General features: G+C 36.8%; 1 protein-coding gene across 1 annotated transcript in view; it reads left to right on the top strand.

The window, feature by feature from the left end:
- Positions 1-21,447, top strand: part of LOC121318996 (phosphatidylinositol phosphatase PTPRQ-like) — a 47,741-nt gene that overhangs the window by 16,043 nt on the left and 10,251 nt on the right. The window contains 10 exon segments of the mRNA XM_041256233.1: positions 2,779-3,105; positions 9,349-9,470; positions 10,575-10,761; positions 11,264-11,508; positions 11,784-11,850; positions 13,836-14,039; positions 14,426-14,597; positions 14,955-15,028; positions 16,784-16,883; positions 17,439-17,567. Of these exon segments, the coding sequence (XP_041112167.1) occupies positions 2,779-3,105; positions 9,349-9,470; positions 10,575-10,761; positions 11,264-11,508; positions 11,784-11,850; positions 13,836-14,039; positions 14,426-14,597; positions 14,955-15,028; positions 16,784-16,883; positions 17,439-17,567 (1,627 nt within the window).

The raw sequence follows: 21,447 nt of genomic DNA on the forward strand, positions 1-21,447 counted from the left end.
TACAGATTATATGGTGACTGATTCAGCTTTACTAGCAGTTCCAAATCATTCTTATGCTGCTTTTTTTGTATCTGAGATTCACAGTTTTGGTATGAAATAAGTAAGAAAAGGTTCCAAGTTATTAGCCATCTAGTATTAGTCATACTTCTCAAGCCAGGATTGAGTCATTCCCAGTGCATTTATCTCAGTCTTGGAACTAAAGAGGAATTAGTTTCATTACTCATTGTACTGGCCCTGCATTTTCCACCAAGATCATTTAGGTCAAAAGATTATTAGGAATTTTTGCAGAACACAGCTTTAAAGCCATAAAATAAAATTATGAAATAAAATAAGAGAGTATTTTCACAGGGGGGTGTAGGGTAGTGATACACAAGCTATCGTGAAGTCCACGGGAAGCTGCACATGTCTTCGGTTTCATGCTGAAGGGCCTCGCTTAAGCAGAAAATATTTCAGCACATTTGTATCCTAAACCGGATACTGACAAATGCTAGTCCCCTGCAGGTTCATGCTGTTCATCTTTCTTTTCAGTAATGCTGTTTTTTGACAATTGTTGCTTTATCCACAAGAAGTTGTATCGGTACAATCAAGTATAGAAAGTGAAGTGTTCTCCCAGTAAATGTACACCTGATGCACACATATCTCTTGCTAAATGCTCCCTTGCATTATTACCTTATTAAGGGTCTTGGTAAATCTGACTACAATGGAGGGAGATCCTAAACAGATCAGAGAGGTAGTTTTTCCTTTTAGAAATGATGTTCCTGTAAGATGATGTTTTTTTTTTACATAGCTAGCTAAACAAGCGCTCTTGAACAGTGCAATAGCAGCTGCTTCTCATTAGTTACAATAGCATCTGTGCTCAAGTTTCATGAGGTTGAAATGGACCCATCTGGTTGAAGGTGCAGTATTGGAAATATCTGCACTTGGCCCTACAGGAGGTGTTGATGATGCTAACTCTTTATCACCGTGTGTCATACCAGTAGTCATGTTGATAGAATGGAGAAAAGCTGCGTGACTGTTTTAGGAAGTGTAGTATGGTTCTAACTGATTTACACCATATGTGGTTAGACAGTTCAGGTGTAGCATTCATTCTGAAGAGTTATTCATGACTTTACAAATGCTGGAGGCTAGAGGTTGAAGGATAAATGACTGTTTGTGTCATAGTATAAGGTGACTCAACATTATATAATCTCAAACAAGAAAGTTTGTACAGAATGCTGCACAAGCTGTATATTGTGCATGTTAGAAAAAGTTAAGTAGATAATCAGCTCATTAATGCAACAAGGTTCCCGCAGAGATATTGTTCTATACCATTCTAGTTAAACCAGCCAAAGCAGTGGAACAGTAGATTAATGGTTATTTAGAGACCACCTGGAATCTGTTCACATAGCACAGGTTGGGAACCTTTGGCATAGGGGAAAAAAATAGGGATCTAAGGACAGATTAACCTTTCACCTATGGAATCCTGCGTTTAAGTGCTGGGGCCCCAATAACTTAAAAGCCTGTTTAAAGAATGCTTTCTTAAAAATTTTTTTCTTTAATTATCTTAGGTTGATTAATACATTCAGTAATGAATAAACTAATGTGCTTTAAAAAAAAAAAAAAAACTTTAACAAAATATCCTTAAAACAGTCATAGAGCTCTCAAGTGAAATTAGTTTGGTGGTCTAAATTTAACCTTCAGGGTACAGAAATTTGTTTCACAATTTGGCACAATGAACACCAGACTGTACAGTCCTATATTTAAAACTCAAATTGTATAGAATTTTCAATACCATACGATTTGATTTTATATAGCGCTTTTTATGACAGTCATCACAAAGCACTTTATATACAGAGAAAAAAAACAAAACAATAATATGCCACATTAAAAAGTTAATGTTTTTAATCTACTTTTTAAAACATCCAATTGAATTAGCCAGACGGATAGATTCAGGTAGCGAATTCCACAACTTGAGGGCATAGTTACAGAAAGCTCTTCCAGCCATGGATTAAAGGTGGACAGCAAAAACTGACAACAGACTATCATCAGACGATCACAAAGAACCACCTGGAATATGCAATCACCATGATCCAGATCTCTAAGAGCCTTGCAAATCAGAAGCAAGCCTGTGTGACGAAGCAAGAGCAGGGTCATAGGTTGTCTCATTATATAGACCAAGATAGAGCAGAAAAGCGTGCAGCTGTTGCTGAGGTGTGGAAGCGAGATATTTTTAGTTTCTGCTTTTCTGTCTACAATGTAATCCACCATTAACACTGACTTGCAATCCTCTATATCGAAGACCTCCTTATTGACACATTTCGACATTATTGTCTTTTAAAAAGTATTTGTTAAGTGACGTCAAAACACATGCATCATCAAAGTAGTCCCCAAAACTGATTTGAAAAAAAAGAAAAAATGAACAAGCATTCATTCCCAAGTGAATTGAGGAACAAAAAAAACTCCCCTTGCAAGACTTGCAACTGCTTAGGCCCGAAGCTTTTTCTGTATTGGGTGTGCCAACAAGTGCAGTACCATGGGCAACCACATGTGAAATAGCCTTGTTTTTTTATGGGTTATGCAGGTATGGCATTACAGTAGGGACACCAGTCATGTAGTCCAGGAATGTGCTGCCCAATATATATCATCCATGATTTACTGGACAGCCCATGCAATAGACTGGCTGTAAAACAAGCTGAAGGACATTTCAGTGGAACAGTTGCTGACTATAAATATAATATTTTAAAAAGCATGCCCTCAACTCCTTGTTGCAAACAACATGTTAATTTCTATTCCCCCTAGTCCCAAGTGCTCCTAAGGATCTAAATATAACCAAAATTCCGTCAACAAGTGTCACCTTAAGTTGGACCCGACCAGACGTGGTGCCGGGCTACCTGCAGAATTACCGGATTGTGGGGCAGCTGCTGTCTATGCTGTCTAACAGCTGGAACCCCAGTGGATGTATTGAGAATAAAGTTGTCCAATACGTTTCCGGGGCAGACGATTCTCTGGAGGCGAGCATATACTCTCTATTGAAATTCAGGAGGTATAGGTTTAGTCTTGCTGCTAGCACTAATGCAGGCTATGGCAATTCGACAGACAGGATCTCTACAAACACTTTGCCAGGCAGTAAGTAAGTATTTTGGGGAGGAGAATGGGGAGGTGTTTGGTGAATATCATGCTAGACCAACCAAATTATACAATACGTTAAACATGCTTTAAAGAGCTAGGACAAGTTTGGAGTTTTGGACAGCAAAAAACAGGCAAGTATGAAACATAAAAGTTATATTGTGTTGCTTTGCGTTATTATTGCATATATCTATTTTATAAGTAATCTGTATTGAAAAAAATCTGTTCCTGTAGTCATGTACATTGATATTCGCAATACATCTGCTGATATAACTTCCCTTATATATATAACGTAAAAACGTCTACAGAAATCCACAAATACAACAAAGGGTTATGTATATATTTTGTTCTTACATATTCTATTTAAAGTTTAAATGTGTATCTTGTTCTTACTCATTATATTTAAATTTATAAGTGTAAAAAGTTGTCAAGATGTTAACAATGAAAATAAAAATTACAGGTACGTTATTTAAACAGATATAGCAACACATGGGGCTGTGTGACGCTTTAAGTGTACTAAATTGAGACTAAGCGAGACATGTATAATTAAATGGGTTAAAGGTTGATGAAAGGTACAAGATGCAGTCAACACTTACAGACTTGACATCCATGTACTCATCCATGTCATTCCTTGTTAATAAGTTAGCCTGCTAGAACTATTGGTTGGGATTGTGTGTTAAATGATGTGTTATCCAGACTTACCTCCCAGCCAACCTCTGGAAGACCCACATTCCTGAGGAAGGATGGAAACATGATAATCAGGAGAGGACGGTTATTAGTTACAGAAAATGCATTATTGTTGAAGGCCGGGGGAAAGCACTGCAGAGAGGAAGCGATTGGATTATGTGGGAATGCGGGAATGAGGACAGGGCATTTTTACTGAGTAAATTGCAGTGATTTATAAGGCCGGTGGGTATAGTGATACCTCACCCTAGTACCGACTAGATTTGATTTGAGAATAACCTTAAATCTGTTCATGACAGTTGCAAGTGGGCCAAGCAAAGTTCATAGGTAAAGCTAATTCCCAAAGTTATTTAAATAATGTTTTCTTTTTAAAAACGTTTTGGTTCACATAGTTATTTTTTAAAGTAAATATATTTGTTCTGTCCTTATTTCTAAAGTTTTGGACATCATCAGTCATCAGATCATCTAAAACGCTGCAGTGTAAAGACCTAAGGGATTTAGCTGTCAGTTCGGTGGCTGTAAAATGGATGGAAGGGGCATGATATTAGATGCCCAACTCGTCGCTGCACCTGTTTCCTACACTGCAAATGCACCCTCTGTGTTACATGTCTTTAAGGACTGGCAGACATCCAGAAGACAAACCCTAATCATCCACAGTATGTGTGGTCCGAAGAGACTAATGGCTCATAGCGAAAGAATATTAATGTGCACCATGCTGCAAACACTGAATGTGGGTAGTTTAACAAGAGGGGAGTTAAGCAAGATAGATTGTCATCATTGTGTACCATTACACAAAGCTTTACTGGCACAGTGAAACAGGATGGACATGCTCAACAGTAGTTTCCCTCGCTAAGTCCAAACATTGTTGCTAATTATTAAAATATTGAGTTTTCAACTTACAATTACTTCTCCTCTTCATGACGAATTTCTAGTTATAGTTGAGTATCCTGTTGGATCTTGATTGTCCTTGGATATAGAGCTGTTTGTTGTTTTTGAATTCTGTTCTTTCTCTCCTCTATGTATGTATGTATGTATGTATGTATGTGTGTGTATGTATATGTATATATATATATATATATATATATATATATATATATATATATATATATATATATATATGTGTATATGTGTGTGTGTGTGTGTGTGTGTGTGTGTGTGTGTATATATATATATATATATATATATATATATATATATATATATATATATATATATATACACACACACACACACACATACACTGTATATATAATATATACTCTGAGTGTACAGAACATTAGGAATACCTGCTGTTTCCATGAAATAGACTGACGAGGTGAATCCAGGTGAAAGCTATGATCCCTTATTGACGTAACCTGTTAAATCCACTTCAATCAGTGTAGATGAAGGGGAATCAGATTAAAGAAGGATTTTTAAGCCTTGACACAATTGAGACATGGCTTGTGTAAATGTGCCATTCAGAGTGTAAATGGGCAAGACAAAAGATTTAAGTGCCTTTGAACGGGGTATGGTAGGTGCCAGGCGTGTCGGTTTGAGTGTGTTAACAGCAACGCTGCTGGGTTTTTCACGCTCAGCAATATCCCCTGTGTATCAAGGATGGTCCACCACCCAAAGGAAATCCAGCCAACTGCAGGCCAGTGGTTGAAAACGGCTCATTGATGAAAGAGGCCAAAGGAGGCTGACACAAATTGTAGAGAAACAGATGGGCTACAGTTAGTCAACTTACAGTCCAGTACAACATTGATGCAGAAAGACCCATAAAATAATTCACAACTTGTCGTACTTTGACACGAATGGGGTATGGCAGCCGATAACCTAACAGAGTTCCACTTCTTTCAGCAAAACACACGAAACTGCGGTTGCAGTGGGCTAAGGAACGAAAACACTGGACACTGGAGGATTGGAAAAACATTGCCTGGTCTGATGAATCTCGGTTCCTGCTGTTTCACGCTGATGGGATGACTAGGGTATGGAGAAAACAACATGACTACATGCATCCATCATGCCGCATGTCAACATTGCAGGCTGGTGGTGGTGGTGTGATGGTGTGGGGTGTGTTTTCATGGCACACATTGGGCCCCTTGATAAAAGTGGAGCAACATTTGAATGCCACAGGATATCTGAACATCATTGCCAATCAGGTGCATCCCTTCATGGCAGCAGTGTATCCATCTGCTAATGGATATTTTCAGCAGGATAATGCCCCATGCCACAAGGCTAGGATTGTCCAGGAATGGTTCCATGAATATGACAGTGAATTCAGCTTACTGCAGTGGCCTACCCAGTCACCAGATCTCAGTCCAATTGAGCATCTGTGTGATGAGATAGAACTAGCTGTTCGGAGTAGAGATCCCCTACCAGCCAACTTGACACAACTGTGGGAAGCATTGGAGTCAACATGGGCCAGCATCCCTGTGGGACGCTTTTAACACCCTGTAGAGTCCATGCCTTGACGAATTGAGGCTGTTCTGAGGGCAAAAGGGAGTGCACTTCAATATTAGGAAGGTGTTCCTAATGTTGTGTGTGTGTGTGTGTGTGTGTGTGTGTGTGTGTGTGTGTGTGTGTGTGTGTGTATATATATATATATATATATATATATATATATATATATATATATATATATATATATATATATAATATATAGGGCAAGCCAACTGATTTTGATTGTGACTTTGAAAGCATAGAAGATATGATGGGTATGCCACATAAAGGAAAGAATGTGCTCTACTCTGTCACTATGTTAGTGTAAACTAGAGAAGATTGGTGGTTCTGAATACATCAGTTGGCACGGAAAACATTTTACTTGGTAGTGCCTTTTCCATTAAGAGAAGAAGACTGATTTAGAGTTGCAGAGGGGAACTTTTATAGTGAGCACCACCTCAATTTCAATTGAGCAGATTTCAGATTCTTAATGGAGCTCATAGGTTAGTCAGAAAGCTCATCACTCTGAAAACGGTAGAAGATTAAAATAATGCTCACACTGTGAGATTCATTAGATAAACTAAAAATTACATAGCGAAATCAAAACAAGTGAGAATGAATACAGTAGAAGCTATCCCTTTTAAAAACCTCAGTCTGGAAACTGAGATGGACACTTGCCATAACATAATCACTATTGTAATAAATAGATTGTGCTATTCTTGGCATTATAGACCAGGATACTTGTATCATAACATTTTGAGTGTCATGGTGTTTATAGTATGGGTGCATGTGAATGGCTTCATTGTTATAGTACTGATTATGTAGAGTACGATTTGTTTATTTTGTCAATCACAGTAGTTCTTCCACTCCACTGTTCAGCATCGAGATAATCTGTGAGTAAGCGGGCATATCGCCTGAAATCCTCGAGAGCTTTTTCAGTCTGGGTCTAATAATCGAAGGTATCGGAGCATCTACTTTTACTTTTTTATTTCTAAATATATTTAACGTATTAATTCAATTTGGCGCCGTCCTCGTATTAAAGACGCCCTCGTATTGATGCCGCAGTCATATATCAGCTTTATAATAGAGGCCGCCCTCAAATAAACGAGGCTATCAATAAAGAAATAGTAAGGTATTTTTTTCTCCACCCTACTAAAACACACACACACAGTAAACAAATAGATGTGCAACACTGACATTTATAATGTACATTATACGTTATAAATATCATATGGGAGATACTGAAATCGGAGAAGGAATCTATGAAAAAGACCTAGGAGTTTTTGTTGACTCAGAAATGTCTTCATCTAGACAATGTGGGCAAGCTATAAAAAAGGCTAACAAGATGCTCAGATACATTGTGAAAAGTGTTGAATTTAAATCAAGGGAAGAAATGTTAAAACTGTACAATGCACTAGTAAGACCTCATCTTGAATATTGTGTTCAGTTCTGGTCACATCGCTATAAAAAATATATTGCTGCTCTAGAAAGAGTGCAAAGAAGAGCAACCAGAATTATTCCTGGCTTAAAAGGCATGTCATATGCAGACAGGCTAAAAGAATTGAATCTGTTCAGTCTTGAACAAAGAAGACTACGTGGCGACCTAATTCAAGCATTCAAAATTCTAAAAGATATTGACAGTGTCGACCTAAGGGACTTTTTCAGCCTGAAAAAAGAAACAAGGACCAGGGGTCACAGATGGAGATTAGACAAAGGGGCATTCAGAACAGAAAATAGGAGGCACTTTTTTACACAGAGAATCGAGAGGGTCTGGAATCAACTCCCCAGTAATGTTGTTGAAGCTGACACCCTGGGATCCTTCAAAAAGCTGCTTGATAAGATTCTGGGATTAATAAACTACTAACAACCAAACGAGCAAGATGGGCCGAATGGCCTCCTCTCGTTTGTAAACTTTCTTATGTTCTTATGTTCTTATGTAACGCCCCTGAAGAGACTGGAGCCTGAGTCTAGCAAGTAAACTACAAACTAGTCTACACACACATAGTAAGCACATTTTATTTTATGGTACAGTTCTGAAAGAAAATCCAAGATAAACAACGTACAGAATAGTGGTCCTTCTGAAGTTGGTTTTGTTGTTTTGTTTTCAGTTCAATTGTCATTCCCGTACTCAATCCCGTACAAATAAAAACAATGTGCTTACTATCTGTGATAAGATTAAGTTTCAAGTTCTCTTGCAGAGAAATTACAAACAAGCAAGTTACAGTGAGAAAAAAAAAAATAACCGAGTAGGATATATTGAGTTTTTACAGAAATCAAGCTAATAATCTGAGGTAATTTTTGGTGCAGAAAAACATCTACGTCACATTCTTGGACTGAACTGCGACACCAGCATTGTCCCGCCCCTTAACAACCAATACAAACTTCTGATTCTCTGGTACAGTACTCCCTGACCTCCCAACTCCCACCTAGTAGGCTCTCGGTAACTGTCAGTAAATGTACTACAGTCAAGCCCCAAAAACACAGGAGTAAAGTGTTGCAGATTGAAGCCTCTCACGCGCCGCTTCTAAAATGCCTTAAATACCCTAATAACATATTGCAGCATTTGTAAAACATAGTATTATTAATAAAGGCCACTCTCGTTTAAGGGCCGCAGTCATTTTGATCAATTTAAAATAAACGCTGCGGTGCCAGATTGAAGTAATACAGTATTTTCATTATTCTACAGTATAATAGCAAATACGGTTTTCAGGTTATTCCACCTAGTTGCAATGCTGCACCAAGTTATATGGATTATTCTGTATAAAACATTATTATTATTATTATTATTATTATTATTATTATTATTATTATTATATTTATTATTATTATTATTATTTTCAGCAGTGTGACTGTAACTTGGTTTTGTTCCAGACAACTGCAGTTCAGGTCATTGGGTCTGTTTTTTAGGGTGAGGGTAATAGGGTAAAAATACAGATCAGTAAAATGTATCTGTTTTTCTCTGCTTGCATTTTGCACACCTCTGTTGTGCATTGCACTTTTAAATTGTTTTGTTTTTAATATGGATTGCATTGTATAGTATTTTACTTATTAAAATATGCCCACTAACGTAAAGAAGGACTTGCGTAAAGCAAATTACAAAAATTGCACAAGGTTTTGAAACGTAATGCTTTCTTTCAGACCCTGACGCTCCTCCTCAGAATGTAACTGCGGTCTCAAGATCCTACCATACCATTGCTATCAGTTGGAGGGCCCCAGAGGTTGTTACTGGCCCTACAGCCTATGTAATAGATGTGACTTCAGTAAGTAAATGTTTGTTTTTGGCGCAGTGTATCATAACAAGGGGGGTGTTGTCCCTAGACATTCATTCTGTAATTGTTTCTCCGACCCAAAACCAAGACAGTGTCTTACAATTCTGTTAATTTACACTTACGCAAATTTTATAGCAACAGGAAACCGTTAAACGTACCAGTGGTCATTATTCCTCCCTTAACAGGACTGCGTCTCTGTGTGAGTCATCCATTTTACAAGCACCCTGTAAAAGTTTCACTGTCACGTTGCTGTGTCGGAGGTGTGCAAATGAATCACTTTTGATTGTCATTGGAGGGAATTAAAGTCTGTTTAGCGCATCAATAGCATCAGTCTTGGTCAGCGCTCAGTAGAGAGACACATCTGTGGGATACGAACCATGTAACATCATTACACACACCTATCTTACCTAATACTGGAGCAGCTGCTTTTAATACAAACGGGACCCAGTGGGGAACACTACTGTGCAGATAGCACACACAACCATAGAGATGACTAACACTGCACCTTCAAATTTAAAGGCAACGTGCAGCTATGAAACAGTGGAAACCTTGAACAGACTTGTTTGGGACCTTTTTTGTTTTTTTGTTCTCCATTTTTTGGTTTTCAATGCATTTATAAAATAAATTATAATTATAATCACTAAGGTTCCAAAGGACTTGCTGAGATAGAAAGCAAAATAGGTTGAAAGTACTTTTAAGCCATTTCTGTATAACACTGGAGTGACACAGTCATCTTCAGTTAAATAACTGTGAAATGTATTTGTGTTTAATTACTACAGTAGTTAGCTTGGTATGGTCACAGCTGACTGCATGCAATGTAGATTGTGTCTAGTTTAATGTAATTTGCTTTCTGTATCTAAAACCAACTTAGACGATTCTGTTTCATGTAAGTCTACTGATAGTAAAATTTTTAATTAATTAAATCTGAATTCTTTTCTTTAATAGCAAGTTACCCATGTCATCCCCAAAATTGACACTGCACTCCAACACGTTTTGGGACACCTGTAACCCGGCACTGTCCCAATGCTGGTTGGTGGGTGGTGTGTATCAGAGCATCGTAAACTGGAACTCATTTCATTTTTTTTACATTTACAGGTAGACAGTCAAGACTATAATAGGACCTTCGTGAAAAGAGATGAGGAAAGTAAAAATATTGAACTCTCCGACTTAACCCTGTTTGCAAGGTATTCTGTTATAGTAATAGCATTCAGTGGAGATGTTAACGAAGCCCGGATCTATGGAAAAGCCAGTGTTCCTGTAATTGTCACAACACTACAGGACAGTAAGTACTTTAGACGTCTCACTTAAGCTCATACTGTACAACAATCTAATAATAATGTTTAAATTAACGGCAGATTTGCTCCTAGTAAGCAGCTTTACAAAAAAAAAAAAAAAGGTCAGAATTGAAATGTTATGACCAATTATCTTATAAAATTATCTTGTGGCACCCAAAAACACAAAATGTTCTCTTCTCAACAGATTTTACCATGGCTTGTCTGTGTTCCACAGAAAACTATATCACCCTAGCCCTTCATTTTTGTTTTTATAGCTCCTCTGAGGGTAAATCAATCAGTGTAATAACAATAACCAACATAAAATTAATTTACAACAGAATATGTCAACGGTGGAGGGGTCTTTCAGATTTAAAAAAAGACTTGCAATGGTAATACATGTATTTCTGTTGGGCACCATTTTATTAAACAGGGCACACAATATAGGGTCATACAGTAAGCAAACACATTATAGAAATACTATTTTCATTATTTATCCTTTTGCTTTTTCAGCACTTAAAGACCCACTGAAAAACGTGACTCTTCAAAAGATACCAGATGACGTGACCAAAGTCTATGTGATGTTCTCACCTCCATCTGAACCTAATGGCGATATTCAGTTCTACCGAGCAGTGGTTTATAAAGAAGATGATCCTACTGACATAGAAATTTTGGACCTCAGAATTATTGAAAATAATACTGACACGTTGACTGCTGTCGTAGAGGGGCTGAAGGGAGGGTACACCTATAATATAAGCGTAAGTATCATTCAGAATGTCGCTTCACAATGAGAGTTCCATCTAAAATAGTTCATTGTACAAGCCTTTGAAACTGACTTCTTTTTTTGTTTTGTTCAAATCATATGAAATCTTTCAAGAAGTTATACAGTTTTTACATTATATGTGACACGTGTTGTTAAATCTTTCTAGGATAACATATTTAAAAAGCTGCAGATGAAGTCAAAATGTGTTAATTGTATGTACATGTATAAAATACATATATACATTTACACACATAATATGCTTTCCTAAAGGTATATGCTGTCAATGGAGCTGGTCCAGGTCCCAAGACAGAGCTAAAAATAACCATGGACATCCAAGGTAGGTGTAATGATGGGAAATCATACAAATATCAAACTTTCAAGTGACACTACTGTATCCGTCGTTTGTTTTATATCAAGAATACTGATTTCTTTAATGCAAAGGTAATTGGTATTTAGACCCGCTGTTAAACATTGCTTATCAGCATGTTTCTACTGCACACTATTGAGCACTTAAAACTAAGCTAATTGAAAATAAATGCATACAATGTACAGCAAGTCCACGTTGGACAGAATAAGACTACAGTGAAAGAGAAGATCAGCTCCGTCTCTGATGACAGGAAACTGTTTAGCAGAAGGTGCCAGAGCAAACAGACACCTTGCTGGATAACAGGAAAAACAGCGGGGAGGGGGGCTTTGTGACACAAAATAAGTTGTCAGTACAATTGACCTGTATGTACCAGGATTTATTATGGCAAGGGTTCATGTCCGAAGTAGGTTTTCCTCTGGGATCCACACAAATGAAAACAAAAGTGGGATGAAAACCCCAGAAGGGAAATTGCTTTGGCAACCAATGCAACGGTTTATGGTTGCTTGTGGTGTTCTTTGATTTGCTTTGCACTTTCCTGATAATGTATTGTATGTATTGCACTTTCCTGATGATTCCTATTTATGTATTACATCTTTTGTAAATAACACCTTATATTACATAAAAAAACAACATCTTCAGTGATTATACAGTGTCCCACATTTCCCGTTTATTCCAAATTTTACCAAAAAATTACAGGATTTTTTTTTTTTTAACTGAACTTCGTTTTTTATGATTCATACACGATTTTTGACTACTATTAAATATTCTCCCAGTACTGTTTTCTAGGAAAGACACAATATTTTGATTAAAATGCTGTTTTATTTTGACCACAACATTGCAATAAGCAGCCCTACACTGTAAACGTGGTTCTCTGTTCACAAACACTATCGCTTGATTATGTTGGACATTCAAAGTCTGATTATTGTGGCAATTCCTGGGCATGATAACTACTAGCTTGATCAAAAACTAAACTGAAATACTTACCCAAATATCATATTTTTAGTGGATGGGATTGGGTAGAAAATGTAAACCAGTTTATGCATATACAAAAGAAAATGAATGTTTCAAAGTATACAAAAAAATAAAATAGCAGAAGTGGGTCAGATGAGGATGCATAGCATTGTAGATACTGCTGCATTGAGGTACATGTTCACGCTGACAATAAAAGAACATACTGAAAAATAAGCGACACATTAAACTAAAACAATAAAGTGAACTGAGAGGCAAGCAATCCATTTATGCAGCTTTTACACACGCTTTAATAAAACGAGAGTGCAGAATGACTGTGTTAATGAGTTTGTCAGAGCACTGTGCTTTGCTGGACAGCCACTGTTTATTGCAGAGTGGTGTGTATTGGTGACTTTGTGTGACAGTACTGTCCCTCAGCTAAAACACTGCCTAACGCCGTGAATAAAAATTTGACCTTCGTCCTGTTCTGTCATTTTTTTTCTTTTTATGATTTCAAGGAGAATAAACCTGGCTTGTTGTGCTGATGTCATCTTCATACCTTCTGTAGATACTATTTCCATCACCACAGTGAGTGCCCAAATACTCGCAAAGTACCAGCTAACATGGGAAAGTGTGACTTCGACTTACACAGATTCTGCTTCGGCATACATGCCAGGGACCTTAAACTTAATCAGAAACCAGAACTACAACGCATCATATTACACATGTAAAGTGTGTATACTGAGATTTTCTCCCCCTGATTTTTACAGCTGTTTCAATTATTTATTTATATTTTACCAGTTTTACCCCTCTATTTTAATATATTGTTGTGTGCACGGGGGTGGGCAGCAGCAGTGCTGGTAGGTGACATAATCACACACAGACATAAGCCAGATATAAGCACAAAATCGTGCCATAATCAAGACTCCTGTGGATCCATCATGTTCTCTTAGTGCTCTGATGTATCCCCAAAAGGAACTTCAATTTGACTGTGATTTGGTTTTTAGCACCACCTGAGTCCAGCATGATTCCAGCCCCTGCCTACAATGCACATGGAGCCACGGTCGTAACTGCTACAACAATAACAGTCCAGATGCCTATCTGTTTCTTCAGTGATAGCCATGGGCCAATTGAAAAAATACAAGTTATCATTGCAGAAGCAAAAGGTAAGAAAGAAAAACAAATCTGGAGTTGGCGGGACTCTGGCCAGGATATATGGATGCATGTGGTTAAAGAATGAAATAAACTTAATTTACTTTTCATGGGAGCCTCTTCAACATGCTAGAAAGATTCCAGTGTGAAATTATGTTGATTGATTATTCATTCTGAATATCACCATTCTTTAAGGAAAAACCTGGTTCTGAAGTGAAAGCACCCACAAACAAAAAATGTAGATAACAACATAGAATACAATCATCGTTTATTTCATGTTATACATGTTTAATAAACAAATAAACAGAATATTTTATTGGTATGTATCACAGCCTAAATACAAATAATATAAATGAAGAACTGAATATTAATACCAGCAGACATGACAAGTGGCCAACCAAGCACGTCACCTTTAGTTATCAAGTCATTTTAAATTGAATCAAACCGAGACCATACTTGGCTAATAAAGGCTTTAAAAACCCTCCCTGCACTGAAAGGATGAAGAGACAGACTACCTCAGCTGGCACATATCTTTTAGGAGCTGAAGATACCTGCATGCCAGAAGGAAATGAAGAGCGATTCTGCAGTGGCCCTCTTAAGCCAAAAAAAGATTATGTGTATGTGCATATTGTTCAATTAATAGTGTACAGGGTTAGTAAATATTCATATTGCAGTGAGCTTTGTCGGACCTTCACATTTACTTTTTTGTCGTAAACTTGGTAAGCAATCTAGATCAGGATTTTCAAGATAATTTTTTAATTAAAAGAACAGAACTGTGTTATCTGGAATTCTGAATCACACGTGAATGGTTTAAATGATTTTAGTACCGTACTCCCTTCAAAATGTAAAGGCTGGGAACAGGTTACTGAAGAGATGGTGGGAATTGTTTAATTATTAATTTACAGGGTTATCAAGTAAACCAATATATGTAGATATTTGTAAAGCGTGGTTTTTCATTTCTTTTTCATTTTTAGATTCAAATTCAGAGCAACAAATTTTAAAGGCCAGTATACTGATTCAGTGTATTCCAAGATTGTTACAACTACAGGTAAAGCATTATCTTGAATTCACATTTCCCTATTAAGCAAAACCAGTTAATCTCACAAACATATCTGTATGTAAAATGTATCTTTTAATGTGATACAAAATATTACTGTCCAAATATAATTATTCAAATTTTATACACGTCGATTTTCCTCTGGGTGTTCTGCCATTTAACTTTAAAAAAAAAAAAAAAAAAAAACTCTTGGTCAATTATAGCCTACATGTTAAATCACTGTGCAACTATGGGAAATAAAAAAAAAAAAAATAGGTATATATAGACAAAGAAAAAAATATTCTGGTTAAATTGCTGTTAATTGGTAAAGTGAATTAACAAGGAAAAACCTGTGTAAATAAGTTCTTATGGTGGTAACCAGATCAAAGGTAACACTGCCGCTGATAATAAAACACAAGCCTGTGTTTTCCCATCGGTGCTTCAGATTAGTTCCTGCAGCTCTTAGATGCAGCTGACCTAGTGTTTTGGCTGCGGTAGAGGTCCTGTGATGTGAAAAACAGACTGCTGCCTCTGCTCCTTACTCGGGACGCAGCTCGCATTAAGCATGCTTGTGTAGTGAAGGAGAGGAGGCCTCCAGGGCTATAGCTTGCAGTGATCGTTTGCTTTGGGCACAATCGTCAACTTTTTTTGGACCATGTTATTCATGTTTCAGGTGTTTAGATCATCTATGAATAGTGTAGTTCAGTAGGGGATACTTGTCTAACCCCCCCGTGGTTTTAAAAGTATTTTACAAATGCCTGCTCATTACAGTATAAATGTTGCAGTGTTATTACTGTTTTAAAGGACTTGAAAGAAGTGCCAACCTTATGATAAAAACTATATCAAAATATATACACCAATGATAACAAAAAAAAAAAACATTTAGAGTTTATATATCACAATAACGCACTTAATTAAAATTAGAAGTTACCAATACAATAGAGGAGGGGATTATCAAAAGATAATTAAAGTAAAACAATAGGTAAAGAACTTTATATTTCAAAGTATTTTTTTCAGTTCTTCTGCAAGAAGCGCCTAAAATATATAAATGAAAAAATAGGAAAGATTAGTCCATTAGTGTTAATATAATAATAATATCTTATCTGTGGAACAGTAGCATGTAGATAACAAAATATACAATCGCGTTCGTTTTGTGTTCTGCATGTTTCTACTGACATGTAAATTCAGTCACCTTTTTGTTTGATATTGATATTTTTCTTAGTCTTGCCATTATGGAAGGGTATTGTTTAAATTGTGTTGATGGTTGTTATTAAGTGCATTTCATTTGCTGTGTAAAATTCACTGTCCTCAAACTAATTTAAAATCTGTATTTAAATAACTCACAAGCTATTTGCAAATAAGAAGCCAATGTATAAAAGATCATGCTTACATGATCCTGAGCTCATCAGAATAGTATTTTTTATTTGAAATAAATTATTTAAATGTATAATCTCACTAATCACTGTCAGTGCCATTGCCCCAGCTGTTTCTCCTGTAGCTAAAGAGCAAATCTCAGTAAATCATCTTTAGTTAATCCACACAGAGCACCGTGCACTTTCTAAATGTAAAGGGAATAGTAGCATGTCAGCTGGATACAGAACATTAATTATGTGTAACATGAAATATTGAGGTTATGGGGTGAGGTTTGGTTGCATGGAAAGCTTTGATTGTTCTTGCTGATTACACCAATGAACATCATTTGTTAAATTTGGGTTATTTCTATTCCTTAGAGTTGGAAGATGTACTTAGAGTTAATTTTTCTTTCAGGGGAGGGGTTATCCGGTCGGACCGTGGAAATAATCTTGGCTGTGGCTTTATGCGTGCTTTCAGTAATCCTTCTAGGGGCTGCAATATATGCTTTTACATGGTAAGATGATACCTGGGGTTGTGTCATTAAACATGTAACATAAGCCTTGGCTGTACAGCAACATGAAATATCTGTGTGCGATATAATGCTGATACATACAATACATGTTGTTACTTGATACTATCAATTTCTGTAGCCAAATATTGTTATGTGAAGCACGTACATTTTGCTGTTAACTAACGCAATTCTAGATTTCCAAAATTCATGGTGCATAACACTCACTTTATGTTGTTCGTTTATAATAGATTCAGCCTATTTTCTTAATGTTTTTGTCTCTGAAAAGTGGACTTGCTCAGCATCAAACTGTCAGTAGAAAGGTTACTTCATGCCATGCTGATACTCTCATACAATACCTAAGGGTTTTCAGTACCAGGACTGACATATTCATTCTGTAGTAAAAGCATGGTGAAGTGTGCTGTAGGCAAGCATGTCCAGTATGGTAAAGCATGGTCAAAATAAATGGTAAGCGATGGTAAATGATTGGTGAACTACAAAATGACCATGCAGATTTACTACGGGAAACTTTTATATGTACTTCGTTTTTCTCCCATACAGACTCAGGCAAAAGCAGAAGGAAGGAGGAACCTATTCTCCACGGGATGCTGAAACCATTGACACCAAATTCAAGCTCGACCAGCTGATAACAGTAGCAGACCTGGAACTGAAGGAAGAGAAATTAACACGGTGAGTAGATTTTCCTGTCGGTAAAACAGTAGTCCACAGGTTCCCGGCCTGACCCCCTTGTGAACTTTACTTGTTTGTCAGTGTTGTGTAACACGGTTTATTTATCCAAGTCAGCCTGCTCATCTTTCAAAGGTGACCCTCGTCTTCCAGGCACTTAACAGCGGCATACAGAAAAGCACTTAATCTCTGGCTGAACTAAAAAATAGATATCAGTCAGTGGGAAAAACAAGACAAAGCATTTATAAACAGTGTAAAATATCTAGAGTGAAAGTGAGTGACCATCTTTTTAATTATGTTATACTAATGGAATCCATTCACAATGCATGAGTTATTTGAAAAATGTTTTCATCTATAAAAAACAATTATTTAACTGTTGTAGACTATTATTTGCTTGTTCAACAACAATCTGGGACGGTTTCACAAATATGAAACTTAATGTTATCCAGAAAAATATTCTTTAAATAACTCTTCAGTTAAGGCATTGTGAGTAGACCGTAATGAAACTAATCATGTTTCAAATCTTTTAAATGTTTTATTAGCTGTATATTTCCACTGTTTCCACCATGGAAAGGACCTGAGGTTATGGTTTCACAATGCAAAGGCCGGCTTACCTAATTAATTATTAGAAATATGTCCGTAATTGCTTTACCATATTCACTTAAAGACTTGACTCAGATATGATTTGTAAGTTAGGAAAGATTCATTCCATACCTTAAATTAATTTTGGCTGTGGCCATACCACCTTTGTTTCTTGCAGTTGAAAGGCAAGGCTGGGCCTGGTATGTTCGTGATTGGGTAATCCTCCAAGGGAACTCTTTTGCTGCAGAAAGTGGTGTTGATTAACCAGTAGGAGGCGCTCTCCCCTCTGTGCTGTAGCTTAATCAATAAGTCAGCATGCTGTTAGGGGGTGCAGTGCTGTTGGATGCCTTTGCCCTTTATATGATGAACCAGGTTCCTGTCTGCTCTGTGGATATGAAAGATCTCCAATCAAAGCCTATTGACTGACTAAATAACCCATACACTGCACTGGCAAAGACCTAGGTAGAAAAGTGCTAAAAAAAAAATCAGTAGTCTCCTGATCATCATTGTGTGATGCTGCTAAGTCTACCAAACATACTTTATGCATGAGCCGTGTTGTAAATCTGCTAAAGATATTTTTCAAGTAGAATCATGTAGCATCTTCTAATGCAGAACAATAAGAAATGAGTCTTAGGCATCCTTTCACTTACACTTACACAGCATAATTTGCCAAGAACACCATCCCACCACCTGACAAATGTAATTTCGATGTCAGTCAAATGTACAGTACTGTATAAACAATTTAAAATCGGATTGCTCTTTCCTTGAAAAGGTTTTGGATGCAGTTGAATTCCTTGCCACTCTTTACTTTGACTATCACAGCTTTTCAGCGAGGTTTATTGGCCTTAGATGCTTGATAATTACTGCACAATTTTGTATTCTATTGTTAATATTTATCATTGAAAACTCCAATCTGAATGGCTAACTATACCCGCATACCACAGTGCGTTCAAAACTGACCTCCTTTGGGAGACATAACCTTTAACAGGGAAATGTGGTCTATTGTTTATTTGGGGTTTAGGGACCAAGAATATTGTACCTAGTGCTAAGAGTTCTGCGCCCCGCTGCTATAAACTATGGGTGGTATTTTAAAAAAGCCATTGATGTTGCAGTTTGGTTTTTTTTGGCTGTTTTCGTGTGGGTGTGCTATATGGAAAAATTACAATGCCTGTACAAGCCTGAACAGGGGAACCAGTAGGTTGTCATTATTTGTCACCAAAGTGTAAGGAACCAATGTTGGGAAGCATCTGCCACTTGCTGTGCCTGTGTGCGCTTCAACCTGTGTGGCATTATGCGTATCCACCTGTGCTGCTGTGTTTGGAGAGTGTCTGGTGTTAATAATAGAGGTGGTCAGTCTGCTGACAGCCACCATTGCTAGCACATGTTTGTTGTCATTAAACAGCATGACACACACACACACACACACACACTGGGGCAATGAAGAAAATGCTTTAACATGTTAACAGATCTTAACCACTTCACTGCCTGTTTTGGCATTTTTTTCTGCTGCAGAGGTCCTTGCCAAAGTTGTTTATTATCTTGTCCTGCTTTGGACAGAACTATTGATAACATCTGTGACTCAGGAGCTGTAGGATCATTTTACCTTTCCCAGTATTCTGCTTGTGGAATAACGTCTTAGATTTGAGAAATCAGCCCTTTAAATTATTCAGGACTTGTTTTGGTTATTCAGTAAATGTTGTACAATAAAAACATATATACAATATTGGGGTTTCACCATAAGTTGATGCAATTTTCCCTCTAAGGTAGCATTTGTTTGCATACTAACCTGTTGCTGGATCTTTTATTTCCAGATATTCATAATTTTTCTTCAGACAGAAGGAAATATTTGCCATCCAGTAAGTGGCTCATGCAGTCTTTCAACTGATTGCCATGCTGTTGTGTGCTGGTTTAGTGGATTGACAGGATTTGCTTACAGACCTACTGTGTTACTCATACCATCCTGGTTTAGTTCCCTCTGGCTTGTGTTTTGTTAAGTGCAAGGGATATTTACTATATAACATTTTTGTCATGTGTCTCATTTTTACTTTGTGTAAAAATGGAGCACCACAAACTTAGAACACTGGCTATGGCAAAACACAAGACTTACTCAGAACATTTTTTATTATTATTTTGTATTATGTATTGCATTTTTATAGCACTTTTTATACAAAAGTATCACAAAGCACTGTACAGTACATAGCAGAAAAAAGAACAAACCACAATACATTTGTTTAGCATGTGATACATAAACTGCCACAATCAGACCATTTAAATAACAGTATGCATGTAGTAATAATAATACAGAAGCAGCCATTTGAGAGTTGCATTAAAACACACTGAGATAAGAAAGCCATTTTATAAAAGTGCATTTTTAGTCTTGACTTGAAAACTGTAATGGTCCCAGCTTCCCTGTGGAATGGGACCTTCCTGTTCGCATTCCATAATTTAGGAGCGCTACAAGAAAAAGCCCTGCCCCCTTGGAATAACCAACAGCCCTGCATGCTGTGATCTCAGAGTGCAGTTTGGAACATACCCATATACAATATGTTTTATGTACTACTGCACATGATGGAAGCTTTTTCTGTGCCACCTAGACTTATTTTATAATAAATTTATATTACTGTTATTTTTCATTATTAGTTCAAAACGCTAATTTCCAAAGCAGGAATAAATAAGCAGTAGACAATACTCAGTGTTGATACATAAATTATATTATATTATTACTATTAGGCATGGAGCAATGTAAAAGATATGTATGTTAGACAATTATGAGATTAGCGTAACTTTCAAAATTGTAATCCCTTTGATCTGTTTAATGGAGTGCATGCTTGTTACTGAAATTTAATTTTGAGTCATGCTGCCATGACATACAAATAACACAGTTTAATGACTTTCACTGCGTATTAAATATAACATTAATAACACTATGTAACACAATTTTTGTTCCTGGGTAGTAAGTGTTATTTCCTAATTGCTTATGCCTCAAAAGTATAGAAAATGGCTATTATTCCCCACAAACTTTGCTTTTGTGACCAGGTCAGTGATATTTCAAAATATCACTATTTCCAATGGGAAAACGGGCAAATGTGTGTCTTTTCGTTCACATAAAGTCAGAAAAAAACAACATATGAGTCCAAATTAACATGTATTTATACTAAAGTAATACAAAAATGACTACAAAAGATTTAGAAGTGAGTAGTTTTTCGAGATTTACGATTATACTGTAAATTTACAGTATAATCGTAAATCTCGAAAAACTACTCACTTCTAAGCCATTTTCTATACTTTTGAGGCATAAGCA

This window comes from Polyodon spathula, chromosome 7 (assembly GCF_017654505.1).
Source record: "Polyodon spathula isolate WHYD16114869_AA chromosome 7, ASM1765450v1, whole genome shotgun sequence".
In the NCBI taxonomy this organism is placed as follows: Eukaryota; Metazoa; Chordata; class Actinopteri; order Acipenseriformes; family Polyodontidae; genus Polyodon; species Polyodon spathula.